General features: G+C 33.3%; 1 protein-coding gene across 3 annotated transcripts; it reads right to left on the reverse strand.

The window, feature by feature from the left end:
- Positions 1 to 1,557: 1,557 nt before the first annotated feature.
- LOC111368102 (protein MICRORCHIDIA 6) lies at positions 1,558 to 15,266 on the reverse strand. Of its 3 annotated transcripts, none has more exons than XM_022989306.1 (20): positions 15,114 to 15,266; positions 11,850 to 12,214; positions 11,537 to 11,611; positions 11,206 to 11,240; positions 10,462 to 10,540; positions 10,279 to 10,368; positions 10,126 to 10,201; positions 7,698 to 7,776; positions 6,711 to 6,839; positions 6,457 to 6,555; positions 6,264 to 6,365; positions 6,029 to 6,166; positions 5,714 to 5,758; positions 4,820 to 4,871; positions 4,620 to 4,731; positions 4,169 to 4,329; positions 3,977 to 4,086; positions 2,294 to 2,373; positions 2,020 to 2,062; positions 1,558 to 1,775 (listed from the first exon to the last, which is right to left on the reverse strand). In XM_022989306.1, exons 2-20 carry the CDS (start codon positions 12,199 to 12,201, stop codon positions 1,671 to 1,673), a joined length of 1,962 nt encoding a protein of 653 aa, XP_022845074.1. In that variant the 5' UTR covers positions 12,202 to 12,214; positions 15,114 to 15,266; the 3' UTR covers positions 1,558 to 1,670. The 3 variants fall into 3 exon arrangements, with proteins under 3 accessions (XP_022845074.1, XP_022845073.1, XP_022845072.1); XM_022989305.1 differs by having other exon boundaries at positions 5,666 to 5,758; positions 11,850 to 12,209; positions 15,114 to 15,265; XM_022989304.1 differs by having other exon boundaries at positions 5,666 to 5,758; positions 15,114 to 15,264.
- Positions 15,267 to 21,264: the final 5,998 nt, after the last annotated feature.

Genomic DNA, 21,264 nt, shown 5'->3' on the forward strand with positions numbered 1-21,264 from the left:
AAGTATGAAGTCACTTGTCATTCTTATAATTTAATAATACAAAAAATTAACTAAACATGGCAACAAAAGAAAAATCACTCCAAAGCTCAAGATCAATTCGAAAGGCGAAAAATGAATAAATTATGGAACATAACATAAATGGTAAAATTTTGATCGAAAATTAATTCTCACGAAAATGTATATAACAATAAATTGATTATCTTTAGTAATCTTTTAGGCTTTTGGTGCTTAATTGCCGATCACTTTGAAAACAATGAAAAATGTGTATTCTTGTGAAATATTGAACTAAAAATATATTTTTTATTAGGTTGCATTAAAACTATGAATTTTTAAAGAATTTTTAAAATTATTTAGATTTTAATTTTGATTACCCATAAAAAAAAAGGAAAAAAAGAAAAAAAGAAGCGTATAGAAAATGAAGTTTTAACTTAAAATAATTTTAAAGTTTAACGCTCAAAGATATAATGCATCTTGAAGCAAGCAAAAAGAGAGATTCTGAAGGATTGAATTCGCTATTGGATCTCAAGATAATACCATGAATCAGATCAAAATCGATTGGTTCTCAACTTGCGATCCTAGAGTTGACCCATTTAGTAAAAGAACTAAACCTAACCGATTGGTTCTATTTGGTTCTGGTCCAATTCCACTGCTTCCAAGGGAAAAAACACACACCCCTAAGTTTGGCAACAAAAAAAGATGATAATAAATAAGCAAAATGACTGTCAAAAAAAATATGGTGACTGCAAAATAAATTTCCAATGGTAATCATCCTTAAAACAAGAACTCATTTTTATCCTTTCCGCTTCCTACCGGAAGTAAAAACTGCATGATCAAATTGAAGACCCCTTGGTTTCGTTAAAAATTAATATATTTTTTTAGTATATTTTAATCAAAATTAATGAAATATTTGGACCCTTTTTTCACTCCAAAAAATCTATTTAACCATTATTTTACTATTCCAACCGTAATTTTTGACATCTTCTCTCTAATGTGACCCTCACTTTTTTCCTAACGGTCGGTTTGAAGCTAGAGTGGTTTCGTTAAAAATTAATATATTTTTTTAGTATATTTTAATCAAAATTAATGAAATATTTGGACCCTTTTTTCACTCCAAAAAATCTATTTAACAATTATTTTACCATTCCAACCGTAATTTTTGACATCTTCTCTCAAATGTGACCCTCACTTTTTTCGTAACGGTCGGTTTGAAGCTAGAGTACAATAGAACAGTCCACCAACTAGTTCCATTTGCCTTTTTTAGCTATTTGAGTTTATTTATTGAACCGACCGGTCCCCATTCCCCCCACTCGCACCTTCCTTTTTTTTTTTTTTTTTTTTCCCCTTATATACAATTTAAGTTTAAAAACTTGAACTAATCAACACTGGAAACATATTCCCCATTTCCACCTCATTTGGACGGGGCATGGCCGGTACTAGACTGAGTTGAGACATTGCCATCCCTACAATCTGGCTACACCGACCCTACTATGATAAGAAAGATATTTTCAGTTCGTTTGAACCTATTGGAAACCCGAGTACCCAGCAAAAAAAAAACCATGTGCGTTTCTCAGCAGAATTTCCTAGACAGGAAAGGTAAACCAAAACAGCATTTCAAGCGAGGAAAACACAATCATTTACAAAGGAAGAATGAGAAGCACGACTAGTCTAAGTTACTTCTTATTTTCTCGTTTAACTTTCTCCAATAATTTCGACTCAACCAGTAATCGAGCATACTCGTGTTGTGCATCCTTTATCTCCTTCCTCAGACGATTCACCTGCAGACACGATCACAAAATGTTGAGGGTTTCAAGTGGTATAAAACAAAACTTCCAGTAAACATTTATGGACTCTCTAACTCGGGTATAGTGATTAGAGTATAGTGATTAGAAATTAATTTGGCTTAGTTAAGCAAATCTCTTTTATCTTATTATAACATGCTCCAATACATCATTGAACTGAGAACTTTTCAAAATTTGTCTAGACTCCAAATATTCAAGCACGGTCAGTGGTTTGAAATACCTTCTCATTGAGTTCTTCCTCCCTCTTTTCGTACTCCTGGCATCTGAAATACAGACGAAAGATGGCTGTGTAAGGAAGGACTAATAGAAGACTCGGTCCATAACATGGACAAATTCAGGATGGATATGCTAGAGTTACTCATAAAAAACATAAAAACGTAAGTTATCCAAACATGTTTGGAGAGAAAAAGTCACTTTCTTTTAGGCTTAGCCAAACATGCTTAGCATGCTCATAAGCATGATAAGTGAGTACAGTGCATCAACGATATGCTTACTTAGCACGGAGTGTTTGGTTATCTTCCATTATGATTGCAGCTTCTTGATCTACCATCTGATTTGCAGGGCCAGTAGCATGCTACAAGAAAGCAAAAGTATCAGTGGGAGATTCTTTACATCAGTCAGCTTCCATGTGGAAGAAAATGCGAAGCAAAAACAATCATTTAAGGCAAGAGGGCAATGTTTGTGAAAAAGCAAAAACAAATGAACGGACCACAGAGAGAGAATAATCCACGGTATGCAATAGCAAATAATTAAAACCTTCGCCCAATCTTCACCACTTCAAGGTAGAAATGGTGACCAAATTCAAAATGTTAAGTTGTATACCAAACAAAACGTTATAGCTTTCATGTATTTACTACACGAGGAAATTGTTTGCTTCTACAAGGGAAAAAATTTGCAGCCAGCAAGAATGAGGAACCACATCCAGGTTAGAAGATTGTGTATTCAAAAAGAAAACATATTTGAGGAATATAAGCTATTTAAGTTATAATTTTTCTTGCTTATGGTAAGTCAATTTAAATAAAGAAAGAGCTCTCATGGACAAATCTTCCCATGCAAGTCTATGAATTCCCATCGTCCTCAACCTCAGGAATGGCCATTCTAGGTACCTCCCAGAATCATTTCGTATTCTCAACGACACCTCTAGCTGCTGCAAATTGTCACCATTCACCTGAAATCACCACCAAAATCCCCTATTGCCAACTTCAACCCGTCACTCTCTCCCCTCTGTCACTGATCTAAATTTGAGTGCCTTTCGGCCAACTTTTGCTAGATCCAACCTCTAAGGTTAATTATGCCATTTTTATCATTCCGGCCATTATCCACTGCGTCCATAATCCCACCTCACTCTTCTACTCACTAACCTCCTGCATCATCATCTCTGTCAACCATACGTATCTTCTCCTTCAGACTCCACCACATCTTCTCTACCCCCACACCAAAAGCTGACATCATCAGATGCTGTCACCACCGTCCAAAAAACCAAACATCAATTTTGTCGTCCTGATGGTTGCATGTCATCTTCAATGTTATATTGAAGAAATGATTGTTCACATATTATCGAAATCATTCAATCGATAATTGGTTTTTATTTCGGTGTAACTAGTAATTTGCTTGTGTTTCCCTCGGATGTGACTAGTTGTTTGGCGTACAGAGTGGCGTAATATAAAAAGTAATCAAGTGTTTGATTATTCTTTGTGTATCTGATATAAACATCAAATAGATTTTGTTACCTAATTTTCAGTCAATTTGCATATATAAACACTTAAGTGATAGGAGGTGATGGTTGTGCGGCCAGGTGAGAGGTATTGGCATGAAAAAACAAAGGGATTGATTACAAGGACAATACATGTACATCTTGCTTGTGTGCAGTGGCACATATTATCGAGATGATATAATCGATAAATGGTTTTTATTTCAGTGTATCTAGCAATTTGCTTGTGTTCCCCTTGGATGTGACTGGTATGACACAAGTGGTGGAGTTTTTATAAGATCGGAAATAATAAGTGTTTGCTTATTCATCGTGGATGTGATTTTATAGATCAAATAGATATTTTTGTTAATTTATTTTCAGTTAATTTTGCATAGATAACCGCTAGAATGAGAGGAGCTGAAGGTTGTGTGGCCAGGTGAGAGGTATTGGCATGAAGAAACAAAGTGATTGATTATAAGTACAATACCTGTGCATCTTGCTTGTGTGCAGTGGCAGTTGTTCTAGACTCAACTCCCTTCCATTTCACCCTTCCAGGCTCTACTGCGTGATCAAGTTCTTTCCTTTTTAAAGGTTCACCTGTGCAATATGATTTAGGATATCAAAGTAGCAAAATTTTTAAGGATTAAATTTAGGTTTCAGCATCTTAATGAGTTTTTACCTAGTGAATTTTGATGAAATGAACCTGGGGAGTCCCTACTCAACACAACGGGTTGAAACATACCACTATCTTGTCTAGAATTAAAAGAACCATTTGAAGTCATTGTTGCAGGAGGATTTTTTTTAACTTGATGATAACCAATGAGGCCACAATGATAATCCCTGTCAGGCTTCAATATTGCTTATCAGCATAATGTCAAATCATATAAAGCGTAGAGTAAACAAATAATAGAAGTCCTCAACGTAAGGATACAGCCTCAGGTATTACTCTAATTGGAATGCACAATATTACTTGTGAAGGAGACAAGGAGGAATAATCCTACTTCCTTGCTCATCAAGAAAATATGAATGGGACAAAAATCATATAAATGGCTTACAAATTTCGTATCATTGCTTGTCCAAGAGTCCCATTGATTAGTCAAGAAGTTATTCCACGTAAACAAATCACTTACCAGTATTCTTGTGTCATTTCTTTCAGACGAGTTTCAAGCTTTTGGAAAACTGGTGTCTTCTCAAAGTCTTGTTTACTGTGAGTCGGCTCAATAAAATTTGCTTCCAGAACTCCTGTCATGCCCAGTAGCATCTCACTTAACACCAACTAAAGACAATTCAGGATAAAAATATCAAATGCAACATTATATGGATTTCTTACCCACAACCCCTTTGCCTCTGTTGCAGGAATAGCTTACAACGTGCCAAAATGGCTGCAAAGCGACCAGAACAGAGATGCAAGATGTAAGAGGTGGTCAGTAGAAAACATAAAATGGTGAAACATATTGTTTATTTGGTTTTAGCGTGGGGGTGTTGGGAGGGAGGGCGAGAGACCAAAGAGGGAAAAAACACATTTTTTGACACTTTCGGAAAGAGTTAACCGCATGAAACTTGAAAAGATTATCATTATCCACATTATGTCATTATTAAAATTATCTTTAACTTCAAAACAAAATTATGTTAAAAGCATAATAAGATCCGTTATTCACACAGCATGTAACATAAAGAATTAACAAAAGTTTCATAGATCGCTGAGGTCATTTCTAGCTATTTATCGTACAGAAATCATACTGGCTTAAGTGGAAGCATGCAAGAAAAATTACTGTCTGAAAACTTAACTTGCATATCTAGGGGGACAAATACATCTATTCAACATCAAGGAATTATACCAAATGGATTCACGAGTCATAAAACAGTCTTCATAATTATTGATTATCACACTGCTATCATTACTACCAGTTTAGCGGGTTGTAGGATGGATAGCAAGCAAAGCATTTAAGGCAAAGTGAGAGCAATTAGTAGGAATACATATTGACATGTCTGGATTGACTGGAAACTTTACAATTTTATTGTTACATCAAGACACTTTCTTTAAAATCTAACAGTAACTACCAAATGGCTAATTTCCCTTGGACAGAGCAAGAAAAACTATGAGAAGTGAACAAATATTAAAGTTTCATCTGCTACCAAAGTACAGAAGTCTAACGAATTCAGATAAAGTAGTCACCAGTATTAATCGATTCTTGTGGTAGATATTAAAACCATGAATATTTACATTTGGAGCTTCCTTTATAAATCCAATTGTCGTAATTACTGAACCCTGCAAATCAGCAAAGTGAAAATGATACTCTCAAAATTTGCATCGCATAATAGGTTAACAGCTAGCTAAAAGGGTTGACATAGTAATCAGGTAAACAAAATTGGCAGTTAATTAGACATGAATTTTTTAGATTACACTACTGAATATGTGCATCAGTGATAGCAAGTCACTTCGCGCAAGGGCATATCTCTGTCATTGTGTATATAAAATGTAGCTTATTTATTATCTATGCCATGTATCCAACATGAGAGTACTAAAAATTCTCTCAACCTCCACATTCTGAGGTCTGTATAGTATAAACTCTGGAAATTTGAGATCCTTAGCAATGTTATGATACTCAACAACTCGTCCACGCAAAAGTATGCAAAAGTTCTCTGGAACTCGCAAGTACAATACAGATAAATATGCCTGCGGAATACAAGGAATAAACCGTTAGCAGAGCTCTAATATATCTTTACGTTTATATAAGAGGCGAAATAATAAACCCCCAAAGTCGCAAACTTACACGGAGTGAATAGGGAAGACGGTTAGCAAGGTGCTGTTCGTTAATGGCCTTGCGAGTGCCCACTTTTTCAGTATTTTTCGCCTTCCCAGAAATACAAATATCCTGAGTCCATTGGTTCACATGAAACACATAATCAGAAACTAGTACTGAAGCACATCCTATCATCAAAGCTCCATAAAGAGTAAATACAAACCTCAGGATCTGACTCAAAATCGAGCTCCATTTTCCCTTCATCATTATGCCATAAATTGTAGACTAGTATCTTGGTGCCATGATGGCCAACATCATCACACTGAACAACAGAGGAGAGAGTGGGTGTTAGAAGATAATAATATAAAATTCGGTGGCCACAGCATCCAGTAAATAACATGGTTCATAGAAAAGTAATACGTCCATACAAGAACAGGTAAACAGGGGAAAAAACTAGCTCCCGAAGGTTTCACATACTTGCTTCAGAAGTTCCGCTTCTGAAGAAAATGGAGACCACTGCAACAATATGGAAAGGTTATTCTTAAGATGTTGTTCACTGTGTAATGAATTCCATGTGCCAGTTTGTTTGTTGAATTCATAGTCAACCTGCAAGAATATGAACATAAGCAGAGACCTTAAAGAAGGTGCCTGGCACATGCATTGATCTAAAAGCAAAAGATTTAACCATTACATTACAGATATTAATGATACCATTAAAAAAGTGAGAGAATGAAGTTGTTTATCATAATTCACAGAAAATTATTGAAAACATTTGAACTCACTCGATTCGGAGCTTGTTTAGGAGAGATTTTTTAAGAGTCATTTCTTCCTAAAATCATTTTCAACCACACATTCTATGAAATTAAATTACTTTTCCCCATTTTTTAACCACAGATTCTCTAAGAAGTCATCTTTCACTTGGAAAAATCGCTCCCAAACATAGGCTCAATTAAATAATTAAAATTATTTTTGCACCTCCAAAGAGTGGAACTCAAAAGACACAAATGTTGAGCAACTTCTGCACGTTAAGTGCATTTTTCGAATGCAGTACCGATAAAAATTGGACACTGTAATTAACTAAATTTTAGCATTTTTTTTTCTGCTGTTAAGGGCTATGTAATCCACCCTACAAAACATGCTATTATTTGAAATTTCACATTACATTCTACTGGACGGTCAAGTTAGAACAAACGTGTCTCCTGGCACCGTGAAGTTAATACACAATCACGTCAATATGCCCAAATGAAGTGCAAATGAAGCATCAGCAGCACAAGTAAATATACTAGAGTATACTGGAAACTCTACAGATAAACTAAGAGATTAACAGGTTAGTAATCTTCCTTTTCTATTCAATAACTGAGCCAGGCTTTACTACTAGAGAAAACCACTGCAGCAAAAAGAACAAGAGCACATGAAAGCATGTAGATCTAACTAGAGAATTAGACCTAAAAATTCAGAACTCACCATAGGGACCACTATTCTGTCGTACTTTGCTTGCATTAAAAATGTATATGATAGAAGACCAATGCTTTGTGTCAATTTCCTGGACAAAAAGAAAAGAAATTATAATATCAGTAAGGTCTTCTTGAAAGTAAGAAGGGAATGAAGAATGACATTCATTGGGAAAATGAATTAAGAACGGCAGATAGAAGTATATAATCTCATTTGTAATTATTATTTCACTAAACCATTTTAAAATAGAAAAATACAAGACAAAATATAGAAGCAAAATGACAATGAGAAATATATATGCATATTATGTGAAGAAAAATAATGAAAACATTAAGAATTTGCTTTCGATAAGAGTACAATATATTGCAAGACACAGATGATTATTTACATGCTACTTTCAGAAGAATATAACAATCAAGCTACATGGAGGAGACATAGAAACAGGTTCTGTAATAAATCAACTACGGACTACGTTCCCTCTAAATAAAATTCCATCAAGTTGCAAGTCTTTTATGCGATTACATGGAGTAAATAGCTTATTGACTAATGTTTCCACTGTAACTTGTGATTCTGAAAAATGTAAAAATATCATATTAATTTCTTTATCTAGAATTCATAAGCTTCAGTATTCTTAAATGCAAAACTTTAAGCTTTCCAATCTTGATTGAAGCAAATGATGGGAATCCTAAAACTTTGTTCTTCGATGAAAAGGGAGTACAACCGGTCCATGGATTTTTTTGATGTCTATCTTCCAAAGGAAAGAAACATAGTTATCAGAACCGGACTGGACCAGCTGGTCCAGCCAGGGAACCGTGAACCGGTCATGGAATCTGGTATAGATGAGCTATTGGACTGTTTTACAAATGGATGGTCAAAACCCAGGTGATCAAGCGAGATTTTGTATAAGCTGATCGCTTTGAATAGGTGAACCAATTCTAAGCCATTTATTCAATATTCCAAAATGATACAACATGGCATTCGATAACACGGTTTCAAACCCAGGACCTTCAATTTGAAAGGCAGTAATTGTTTCCACTTGGCTGCCTTAATGATGCTACGCTCTGGAATATATATCAATATATAAAAAAAAAACTGTATAATTTTAAGAAAACATTATTAAAAAATACATTTAATTATTAAAAGAGAGAAATTTTTTAATATTCCAATTGCTAAATGAATTTTATATTAAGATTCACTCATCCACATAAACTTTCAAAGTTCCTGTTAAATGTCTCTTTTTAGTTTATAAAATCATTTTGTTTAAATGTCAGATCACAAACTGAATTGCCGGGAACCATTGACCCGCTGACCCTATGCTTCAGGTCCATGACCAAGCCTACTTAATGGAATCCAATAACAGGACTTCAAACATGTCTCAGCAGTTTCTTTTATCATTATCATAATTTTTTGGAGGCGTACATTCCACAGCCTGAGAGTCTCGTTTGGCATTTGTACTAAAGTATAGAAAAAAGGAAAGAAGAACCTTTGCAGCTCTTTTAGATCATATTCTCTTATTAGCTTATTGCTAAATAATAAGCACAATTTTTTGGCTTCTTGTGGCTATTCATGACAGTAGCAATTGACCTACAAAAAATCCAAAAAGTTGGGCTTACTATTTAACAATAAGCTAATTGAAACATGCTCTAATTATTGCTGCAATGTGAAGGCCCTAACCTGGCCAGAGTAAATAAATAAATAAATAAATAAATAAATAAACTTACAGTGACACTTCCTAAAGATGTTGAGAGGAGAGATGGAGTTTGGTGTTTTTAATGCAATGGAATCATGACTGGAAAAACGAAACGTTAAAAGAAAAAATAAACGTAGATGAATTTTTATGTTACTAGCCTTGTCTAATTTGATTTTTATTTTCTGATAACAAACGAGATAACAAAATTTGACTTAACATATCACCGATGCCCTTCTCACCTTTGAGAATGGGATGAGCTACATTGAAACTTCAGTACCTACGTGTATATCTCAGACTTACTTCATTAAGTATGCATAAAGAGACAGCCATATGTATTTACAGAATTACACAAAAGAGCTTAAAAAGTACAGCCAATCAAACTAGCAAGCATTAACAGTGTTGTGGGGGGGGGGGGGGGGGGGAGACCCTTTTATTATCATTTGCTAAATTTTGCCCCTATGAAAACGGCATTGAAATAAACTCCTTTTTTTTTAATGGGTAATCTTTTTGTGCTTTATTTTTGTTAGTCATAATTTGTTTTGGCGAAACAAAATAACATTACTTTTCCGAACAAAAACTTCTCTAAATGCACAGAAGAGGTATACTTAAGTGGTCGTGATAATAAATTAAAGTTTAGGACTCATTTGACAAATTCTACTTTTGGTTCTGTTTTTTATAGAAGAGCTTCCTAAACCTCTTTTTGTCTATCATTATTTTAAAACGTTTACTTTCAAACTCATTCTGGGGAACCTGTTCTTGGCGCGGCGGCTGAAGACAACAACATCTGCCCCAAGTCTCATAGAACTGGTCTTAAACCCATTTCCATCTGAAAGGTCACAAGTCAACTCCTCACCAACCAATGTAAAAACTAAAGAAATTGCAAAATAATATTTTTATTCTTACACTGTCCAATAGCAGTTTTCGAGTTCTTATCTGAAAATCCAAAACTCAGGCAACGCCGCATTGCTTCTGGGTCCATTCCACCACCATCATCTAACAGAATATCACCAATTTTAAGAATAACCAGCTAACAGATTGTGCTAAGTACTGAATGCCAACCAGAAGCGTAAACTAAAGATGGAATACCTTGAATTAACAAAGCCGGATTTCCATCCCTTGGATTTAATGCTTTATCTATAATGACAAACGTTGCCCCATTTTGAATCTACCAATATATAAAAGATGAAATACCAAATATTAATTTCAAACATATAATGACTTAAGTGCCATATACAGAAGTATCTGAATATTCCTCGCCACCATTACGCTTATAACCTTCAAATGCTCCAAGACTTTTTATGTGAAATTTAAATTCGATATGCTCCAAGACTCTTTATGTGAAATTTAAAATCAATTCACGACCTAAAATGATTCTAATGTACAGTACTTTTTTATTGAATGACATGTAGATCTAGAGCTAACAAAGTGAGCGGATGATCTTCAGATATTTTTCATACTTGTCTTCTTACTTCTCATTCAGTGCCATTTGCAGATCGACCCTCCTTTTCCATCTTAACAAAGAGATTTTAACCAAAATGAGTAAAAATAAATCAAGATGCAGTCAACCAAATATTAATAATGAGACACGTTTTCTGTTTTAGAAAGCAAACTAAAGAAACTAAAAGTTGAATTTTACATTACATATTTACTTCATCGGTAGTGATACAGAAGAGCAATAATGAAGCTATGCACCAATAATTTCAACAACCTGGACCCAGATAAAATGATGGGAAAACAAGAATGATCTAAAATGTTCACAGATTCAGACCCTTTCCTTTCAGAACAAAGAAAAAAACAATGGGGAATTAATGAACTTCAGCCAAAAATTACCTCGTCAATAGCATTATCAAGCAGCTCAGCAATGGCTGGTAAAATGGGACAAGAAGTAGAATTAGAATCTGTTGGGTGTACTAGCAGCAAAATGCTATATGTAGATGTCAGAGATAAGCCAGACAGAATAGAATACAGCAACACTAAGCCTCTGTTTGGCAAACTTTATAGATCAAATTATACATAGTCAAACTTCAATTTTAATCATACATTCCAATGGAACTACAAGTACAATTCACTTATCCACTACTCTTTTGTATTTATAAACTAAACTGTTTATAAATTCTTTCCAACAGAGGCTAAGATAATTGAAAGCATGAGCTGTACATACCACCAAAGGCCCATTTATGTGAAGTGGCATTTGAATGGAGAAATTTGGGATGAATGTGAAGATAACTTGTGCCATCTGTCAATCAAAGAGCATATTGTCAGATACAATAAACAGCACCAACAATCTACAATAATTGCTGTCAATTAAGAGACTAATTGGCCTGGATTTTATGGTAGACAACTTGCAAAAAGTTAAGCTTTCAATTGAGTTTTGGAACACGTAAATTTGAAGTTAAAAAAGTAAATGTCAAGATGATGACAAGGCATCTGCATTTTCAATAGAGAACAACATTAATTATTCGAGAGCACAATACTTTGAAGGGTTGACTTAGAAGCGAGCCTGTCATCGTAGTTTCCAGCTTTCCAGAACTGCCGACAGAGGGGTGCTGGGCATATAGGTGAGGTGGAGCAAAGGCTTGAATCATCATCTGGAGACAGCTCTGGGTCCAAGACACTTTTGCCACTATATGGAGTACTTAGAGCCCTCGAATTTCTAATCTCTTCAGATTCATGCCCCATAAAACTTCTATTTGATCCCTGATAAGGAGATAAATCAGTTTTGGGGGACTGCTGTTGCATTGATTTTCCAATCAAATCTGGCTCCAACTTCACATGCATCTCTCCAGGACCATCATCGCCGCTAATGGTGATTTTAGTAGAACTCATTTCAGGAGCTGGACTGGAAAGTAATTAAAGGAAGAGCCAGTGAGTATCAAAATTATCGAAGAAACCTTGCATCTTTACTTCATTATAATAAAAAATGATAAAAATGAAGCAAGCAAGATTTAAAAGAAAGGTGGATAGAAGCACTAAAGACCAGGACAATGCTTTCCCAATTTCAGATGTAGACTAAAGTGGAATATATATCCAGATTAGGAAGTTCTTATTTTCATCTTTAATACATCCTTTTACAGGAGAAATTAATTTCTCCATCAAAGGGCTAACAGGTGGAATTTACATAAATGAGGGAATGTTAGGCTTGGACACAGAACAACTGCCTGCCCTAGTATCAGATTGAACCACAGTATCAAAAACCTTATGCCGTTAGAGGGGACAGGAATTTATTGATTTCTTTATACTTATATCTTGAACACACCGGGTCAGGTTCATATCTTAGCCAAAGACCTAACATATAGAATTTACATAAAAAGATGGTGATGAGACTCAACCCAAAATTTTGCTAGCTTTGTTTTGTATTTAATGACCTCATCTATACACTTACAGTTAAAAACATGAAAAATGTATGTATTTATGTACTTATAATTCAACTTAAACACATAAAAAAATGTTTCTCTATTTCATTAGAAATATGGGAGAGCGAGCAACCACGAATCGAAACATGTATCTTTTTATGGTTAAAAGACAAGAAGTAAGTAAATAAATAAATAAATAAATAAATATATATATATATATATATATGCACCTCGACTAATTCCACGGGGTCCAAAAGTTTATAGTCGGGTACTCACCTTAGTGACCCTGAGGGGACTCAAACTGGTGACCATTGGAGAACAAACACAATGTCTAACCGTTGAGTTACCTCTCAGGGTTAACAAGAAGTAAATATTTAAGAATAAATAAAATTCATAAGGTTTTTCCACATCCACCCATTGGTGTGTATTCTTGATCTTTATTTATCCATTCATATATATATCTGGTCCAATGGTTGAAGAGCTCAAGTCCAACCATAATAGGCTACCCTTTGTAAAGCAAGGTGTACGTTCCGAGGCGTAAGACTCACCGTCAGCTATAAATATATCAAAAATAATTAAAATGCAAAATGTGGATATAATAAATCATGAAAATATCGAAATTCATAATAAAAAAAATAAAAAATTAAAGAATGCAAACAAACAAAAGAAAAATATATAAAGTGACAAAACTATTATTTTAGTCGGTGAGATGGTGGATATACCCAAAGTCAGTCTATAAGAAATACAATTACACTAATGTTTTAGTGGGCTAGCGGGTCGTTTCCAAAGTCGGTGAATTAGAATTTTTTGATGCTTTGTGTGTCCACATCTTGTGTTGCACGGATATTTCAACTAAGATGATGTCTCCATGTCAAACACGAGTCGAACGACACCCATCGAACACTACAATGGTCATTTTTCTTTCTTTTTCAAAAATATTAATATTTTAATTTAAAGTTATTAAGTAACAAATAGGCACTCTTAATTAAAAGATTTCAACCAAAAAAAATTAATAAATAGTATAAAACTAAATTCATACTATATAAATGAAAATTTTTAAGGAATTTAATCGACATATTCATGTCAAGTCAGTACTTTTTAAAAAAATAAACGTCATGTCCAACCCGTGTCATGTCGGATATATATATTCGTGTCGGTGCATCATAATCCACACCTAAAGCAAGGTAAGTCAGTCTGAAAAAGTAAAGCATAGATGCCTCACAAGCATTAAGGTGGTGCTACAAGGTGTGTGCCTCACTCAACTAAGTTGTACGACTCCAAAAACTAAATCACAATCACTGTATAAGGTGTTTTTGTTCACCTCACTCTGAGGTCGGGATTGTAAAACCAAGTATATTACTTTACTGCTTTCATTATTTTTAATCAAATAAATAGGATCTTTCACTTTGTAGTTCAACAAATTAGAGCGCTATACAAATTATTTGTTCTTTTTTGTATTTCTGCCCCCAATTAATACAACATATATAACCGAATTAGACCAGTGTTTAAAAAAAGTGTAACAAGGTACTTATGCATTTTTTCATGAGGTGAAGCATAAGCCTCAAGGCATTTTGAGGCGTAAGCCTCACTGCAAACCAAAAAATGTCAAAGAATTATTAAAATGCAGAATACCTCATATTAAATCATAAACAATCTTCAAAATTCATGATATAACAATTCAAATCTCTAGCAAATTAAGAAGGGCACGCTTCAATGGAGCATGCACCTTGCTTTGCGCTTACACTGAAATTTTTGTTTATTAATATTTTTTTTTTGTTTTGGAGATGATCGTGGATGTCTGGCCAGTCTACGTGCACCTCGACTAATCCCACGGGCCCTGAAGTTTACAGTTGGATATTTACCTCAATGGCGAAGAACTTGAACTGCTGACCATTGAAGAAAAAATCCAAAGCCCGACCACCGAGCTCCCTCAGGGTTTTGCGCTTACACTGAAATTTTGAGAGACATTTTGCCTTGATGTATTTTCCCCACCTTACCCCATCCCACCCAGCCGTTTGAATACCTTCAGACTAAACCTAAAGAGATGACAGTATAGGACCTGACACGAGTTTGGCATTAGGAACCAGGGGCGGAGCCACCTGGGGTCTAGTGGTGGCAACTGCCCCCACTGGATTTTGATCCTGGGTATTTCACCTAGGGCAGTCAGTTTTTACGTCAAGGGAAAACCATAAACAACCGTATCAAAAACTCATATTGTTGAAAAATCATGTTGCTGGAGGAAGATTACCATCAAGAAACAACAATTCTGGAAAAATAAATAAAATTAAGGCGTTGAGTTCAAATTAGATCATTCTCAACAAACAAATTGAGTCGATTTCAACATATATAGCTCGTTTTAACACGAATAAAATCCGATGCCACTACCTTTCAAGTTTGGTGATGAAGAAGTTGAGTAGAAATCACTGCAACACAAGACAAATTGGTGCCGAGGGAGTGATGAATATGTTCCTAGTGTAATACAGAGAGAGAGAGAGAGAGAGAGAGAGAGAGAGAGATAGAGAGAGAGAATTTAGGCTGTTCTTCCCCCCTTCGCTTAGGAACATAAATAAGCGAAGAATAGCATCACTGTTTGAAGTAAATTAGTTATACATTCCTAGACGATATTGTTATCGACTGACCTTCATCGATTTCATTTTTATCAAAATATATTTTTCTTTTTTCTTTTTACAATTCCACATTCTTTATTAAAATAATATTAAATTTAAATTCACTTTTCTTATTTTTGCAATCACACAATCTCCATTAATTTATTATTCTAAAATGCATTTTTTCACAAAAGAAGTCTCAAGCACCATTTTGTGACTTGTCAAAATTTTTTTGGAAGGTTAGTTGTCAAAATTTGTGTCAATAATTATTTAAAATATTTTTAAAATCAATGTATAAAAAATTGTCGATTCGCAAGAATGTCAAAGTTAAGATACACGTTGCAAGTTTGAATAGATTTTGGGGAAAATGCATTTTAAAATACTAACTTTTTTTTTTTAGAACGTGTGATTTTTTAGCGAAAATATTTAATTTTACGTGTAATATTATTTTATTTAAAAATATATTGTTGAAAATAAGAAAGAAAAAAATGCAATTTTTCAAAGGGAAATATTCAGATTTAAAGGTTTAACTATAACCCATTTTAAAATTAAGAAACAAAATTTAAAACTTTAAAAATCAAATATTATCAAACTTTATTTATGAAATATTTTATTAATTAAATAAATTAAGGTAAAGAATTAATTGGTTACAAATTACTTTTCGATCACAAACCAAAAATTTTATGGATCACAAATAAAAAAAATTATTGATCACAAATCAAAAATTTTATATGTTACATATTATTTCTCGATCACAAATAATTTTTTTTTATAAATGACAATGTATTCATCAATCACAAAATAAAAACTCTTATAAGTCATAACTTATTTATCAATCACTTATCACAAATTTTATAAGTTACAACTTATTTAACAGACACAAATTATTAAATAAATTGGTCACAATTATAAATTTAATCGCAGTCACGCATACTTCAAGGTCACATATTATTTGCTCATTAGAAATTAACAATTTATTGATCACAACGTCCAAATAATTGGTCACAAACACTCAGTCCACTCCCCATCCCTCTGCAACACCGCTGCCCACCACTAACAAGAAACATCCAAATCTCCAACACTACCAAAACGCTGAAAATACCACCACCACTCCATCAACTGAAAAAAACCACCATCAGTTACACCTCTACCAGCATCACCACTATCCCCAACGCCATACCACCACCACCATCGCACCATCATTTGCAAAACCATATCCGCCCTGCCTAACAAACCAGAAATTTACCTCTACTCACTCAAATCTCGCCAGACCACTACCTCATACCTTTAATGCAAATCGACGTCAATCACAGCATTTCACCTCCAATATTCTTCACCTCTTTGGTAGCCACTCCTTTACAGATCCGTTCACCTTCGTCCTCATCAATAATCATATAGCCCTAACCAATCTTCAATCTCACATATCTGTCACGCTACTAAAGTCGTAAAGCATCATATCTTACTTTGATTCAGTACCACGGTGTAAAGTCCATAAACTTTTTATAGAATAAAACTAATTATTTTATATGCTATATTTTTAATATTTTGGAAAGTAAGGGACTAAAGTGATATATATATATATATATATATATAATCATGCATATTAAGTTCGAGAAAAGTTCATTCGGGTAAGTTAAGCCCGAGTTAATGAAGTTTAAAGAAGTTATTATTAAATGTTATTTTATTACTTTTGTTTGACTTATGAAAGTGGGTGGCCACGTGATGGTTGTTGAGATTGAGTTAAAATGGGATTTTTTTTTTTTTTAATATCCAGGTATCTCAGTTTACACCAAACTAAATTTTGGACCTCCAAGACCCATGCCCCTAGAACCTTGGAGGGGGTAAATCGTGGGTTATGCCTCAACTGGATCACAGGTTCCCCCCATTGACTGTACACTTCTGCGCATAAGAGACCTCCTCCACAATGATTGTTCCATACCAAATATTTAGCCGCAGGTTCCCACCAGGAATTAAACTCTCCACCCTGCCGCTGGAAGTAAGCCAATGTTGATTGATCCACCAGTTGAGCTGTGCCCCGAGGGGCTAAAATGGGATGTTTTATTTGAATTGGATAGAAGTTTTGGGTAAATTGGACTTCCACTTATTATAAGACACTTGTCCTATATTTATTCATTTATGCAACCGATTTCCACGTGGAAAAAAAATTCATATTTCTTTCACCATACTATATAATTTCTATAAACACAGCAACAGATTGAAAATAAAGTTGGACCATGATTTTGGTTTCATCTCTCTAAAAATTTATTTGATCTAATGACGTAGGATATCAAGGAGGGGATTTTTTGTCCACTTTAAATTATCTTTCCATGTCGTCGAAATATTATACTTATGAAAATCAAAGATATGATATGGTCATTCGGTACCAAAGATATGATATGTATTGAGCTCTTACTGGTCCTTAAAGATATGATGATGATATGATATTTTTGACACATAATTATATATTTTATTCAAGATTGCATCATTTTATTATCATGTACTCACCATTTTCCCCACTCCTCAAAAGTTAGAACGAGTCGTTGGTTGGTTGGCGTTGCAGTCGTGATACCAGGATTTATGGAACTCAATAAATTAAATTCGGTGTAATGTGACTTCGAATTTTATTTTCAGCATTATTTTAGTTTTATTATCATGTGGATTTTATTATTTAGGATTTTGAACATATTTTATTTGGTTATACTTTCTATATGTTTTTTTTATTTTTAGTGAAACTAAAAATTTCATTTTGTGATGTTTGATTTGTATATCTAATTACGATATGAATAAAATATGGGGTAGAAAAATCTTCGTTCTTTCCTTTTATAAACGAATATATAAAATTTTCTACGTGAATTTGAGTAAATTACCGTTATGTAATTTTATACATATTTCATGTCATGTTATTAAAATTTAAAGTAAAACTTTTCTTAACGATTTAAATCTTTAAAATTTGGGTCATTACAATTTGGTATCAGATCTTAGGTTTTACTTTTCCGTAGATTCTTATAGATTCTAAAAGTTAAAACAAATTGTGTAACCAAAAATAAAAAAAAATAAAAAAATTAGATGACAAATTTTATTTTTTTCAAAGTTTGATATTAAATGTTTATGTGTTTTTATTATTAAAATTGATTTAAATAATAATTTTAAATAATAATTTTTGGATGGATTTTAAATTGATAATGGTTTAGATTTAAATTGTTATTTTGTTATTGCCCATATTTTAGACTATACATATTTTCGCTTTTAGCTCTATATATAACAAAAAGTTATGTGAACAGTGTTGAAATAATAGTAATTTTTATTTTATTACATAAAAGGATGAAAAAGAATTTTGATATTAATACTGAATTTTCATGTTTTAAATAATACGTGTAATAAATATCTATGTGCTTAGCCTTAGCTTTATGTGGTATTTGAAAAAAAAGTTCAAGATCGTATAAATTCAAAGATGATGTAAATTTTTAAAGTTCTAAAATATGTAAGAATTTGAATGGTCTTTGACACTCAATGACCATCGATTGACCACCTTTCGACAACTCTAAGGTATGTAATAGGGTAAGGAGAGAAATAACTGTTCAAATATTTTGTGTAACTTTATTTTTTCTACTTACCTCCTTGTTTATTTCATGACATGAACATTTTTTCTTGCTAAATTTATGATTTATATCTCAAGTAAAGTATAATTCCTTTGTTTGTATATACGAGCTCAAAATACATTATGTTACCATGATAAGAATGTAAGCATGATATGTTTGGCTTAATGCTTGGGTAAATAGATGACTTGTCCTGATATGGACCATAATAAAATTATACTATGATGCATAGAAGATTGACATAAATGAGATTATTTTTCCTTAAGGATGAGAAGTTTAAAACCAATTATTCAGAACTTTTCGATTAGCCAATGTAATTTTTGAGGACAAAAATATTTAAGAAGAGGAGATTGTAAAGTCTCGAAATTTTTCGTAAAATAGAATTAATTATTTTATATACTATATTTTTAATATTTTGAAAAGTTAGGGACTGGGTCAAATATTTAGATTTCGATAGAACGAAGATAAGTATATCAATATCGGGCTTGTTGGATAGTTCGTAATTAATCATGCATATTAGGCTTGAGAAAAAATTAATTCGGATAAATGAAACCTGAGTAATTGAAGTTCATAGGGTGTTTGAGCCCCATTTTTACGAAAAAAATGCATTTTAAAATAACAAATTGATGAGAAATATGTGGTTGAAAAATAAGGATTTTTTTTATTTACATGTAACATTATTTTAATGAATAATGTGTGATAGAAAAGAAGAAAGAGAAAAATGTATTTTGAGAAAAATGAGAATCAAACAAAACCTAAATAAGTTGTTATTAAATATTATTTTATTGCTTTAGTTTGACTTGTGAAAATGGGCAGCCACGTGATGGTTGTTGAGATTGAGCGAAAATGGGACGTTTTAGTTGAATTGAATGGAAGTTTTGGGTAAATTGAACTTCAACTTGTTATACGACACTTGTCTTATATTTATTCATTTATGCAACTGATTTTCACGTAGAAAAAAAGTCATATTTCTTTCACCATGCTATATAATTTTTATAAACACACCAACAGGTTGAAAATAAAACCGTCTCTCTTAAAATTTATTTAATCTAACGAGGTAGAATAACGTGGTGCAATTGTTTTGGTCCTATTTAAGTTATTTTTCCGTATTGTCAAAATATTATACTAATGAAAGTGAAAGATATGATATGATGTGTATGATATGGCCGTCCGATGCCAAAGAAATTATATTGAGCTTTTACCGGTCGTTAAAGATATGATGACGGTATGATATTTTTGACATATGATTTAAATATTTTATTTAGGATTATATCATTATTCCCATATACTCACCATTTTTCTCTAGTCCTCACAAGCTAAAACGGGTCGTTGGTTGGCTAGTGATGAGGTACACTCGTGGCACCAAAATTTATGGAACTCAATAAATTAAATTCGATGTAATGTGACTACAAATTTTATTTTCAGCATTATTTTAGTTTTATTATTACGTGAATTTTTTTATTTAGGATTTGGAACATATTTTATTTGGTTATGCTTTCTATATCTTTTATTTATTATTGATGGAACCAAAAATTTCATGTTGTGACATTTGATTTATTTGTTTAATTATGATATGAATAAGATATAGCATAGAAAAATCTTTGTTCTTTCCTTTAACAAACGAATATATAAAATTTTCTACACGAATTTGAGTAAATTACCGTTACATAATTTTATACATATTGCATGTCATGTTATTAAAATTTTAAATAAAGCTTTTGGTAACTATTTAAATCTTTAAAATATGGGTCGTTACACATGGCGACTGACCGTCTCATCTACTTCGCACGGCGGCACTCATTGTCGCTCTTTGTAGTATCTACTTCATGCAACGCTCACAACTGTTTAGCACCATCGCCACTCCGTGCAACGCTCCTGCACAGCTGAGGGCGGTGGTCCTGTGCCAACATCATCACTCTGCATGCACCCGTGGACGGTGCTCATGTGTCAGATAGTGTCGATGGTGCAAAGTAGCTACACTGGTGTTCCGATAATAGGTGCGAGAAACAACTAGTGTTGAATTAGGGCTCATGAGAAGATAGTGGAGAGGGATTAGAGAGAGACTAAGTAGAGGGAGAAAATTGATATTTATTTAATAAATGATAAATAATTAATTATAACCTGATTTATGAAAGCTAAAACTTAAAATCTTATTTATGAAATGCAAACTCCAAAACACTGGCAATAATTTCCACCCAGGGAAAAGTATTTGTAAAGCCCAACTGAAAAGTGGGCATATTAAACCATAACGAATGTCTATTTAGCTCCTGTGTTGCCTTCTTTTCGAAAAAGTAGAAATTACAACTAGAGCTTCGAGTTCGTATTTTATAAATA

Source organism: Olea europaea, chromosome 18 (genome assembly GCF_002742605.1).
Source record: "Olea europaea var. sylvestris chromosome 18, O_europaea_v1, whole genome shotgun sequence".
Classification (NCBI taxonomy): domain Eukaryota; kingdom Viridiplantae; phylum Streptophyta; class Magnoliopsida; order Lamiales; family Oleaceae; genus Olea; species Olea europaea.

Coding starts and splice junctions, on each gene's coding strand:
- LOC111368102 (XM_022989305.1), bottom strand. CDS start 12,201: ATGAGTTCTACTAAAATCACCATTAGCGGCGATGATGGTCCTGGAGAG. Junction 6,167..6,263: donor GTCTTCCCTATTCACTCCGT/GTAAGTTTGCGA, acceptor TGTATTCCGCAG/GCATATTTATCTGTATTGTA. Junction 4,732..4,819: donor CAGAGGCAAAGGGGTTGTGG/GTAAGAAATCCA, acceptor TGGGCATGACAG/GAGTTCTGGAAGCAAATTTT.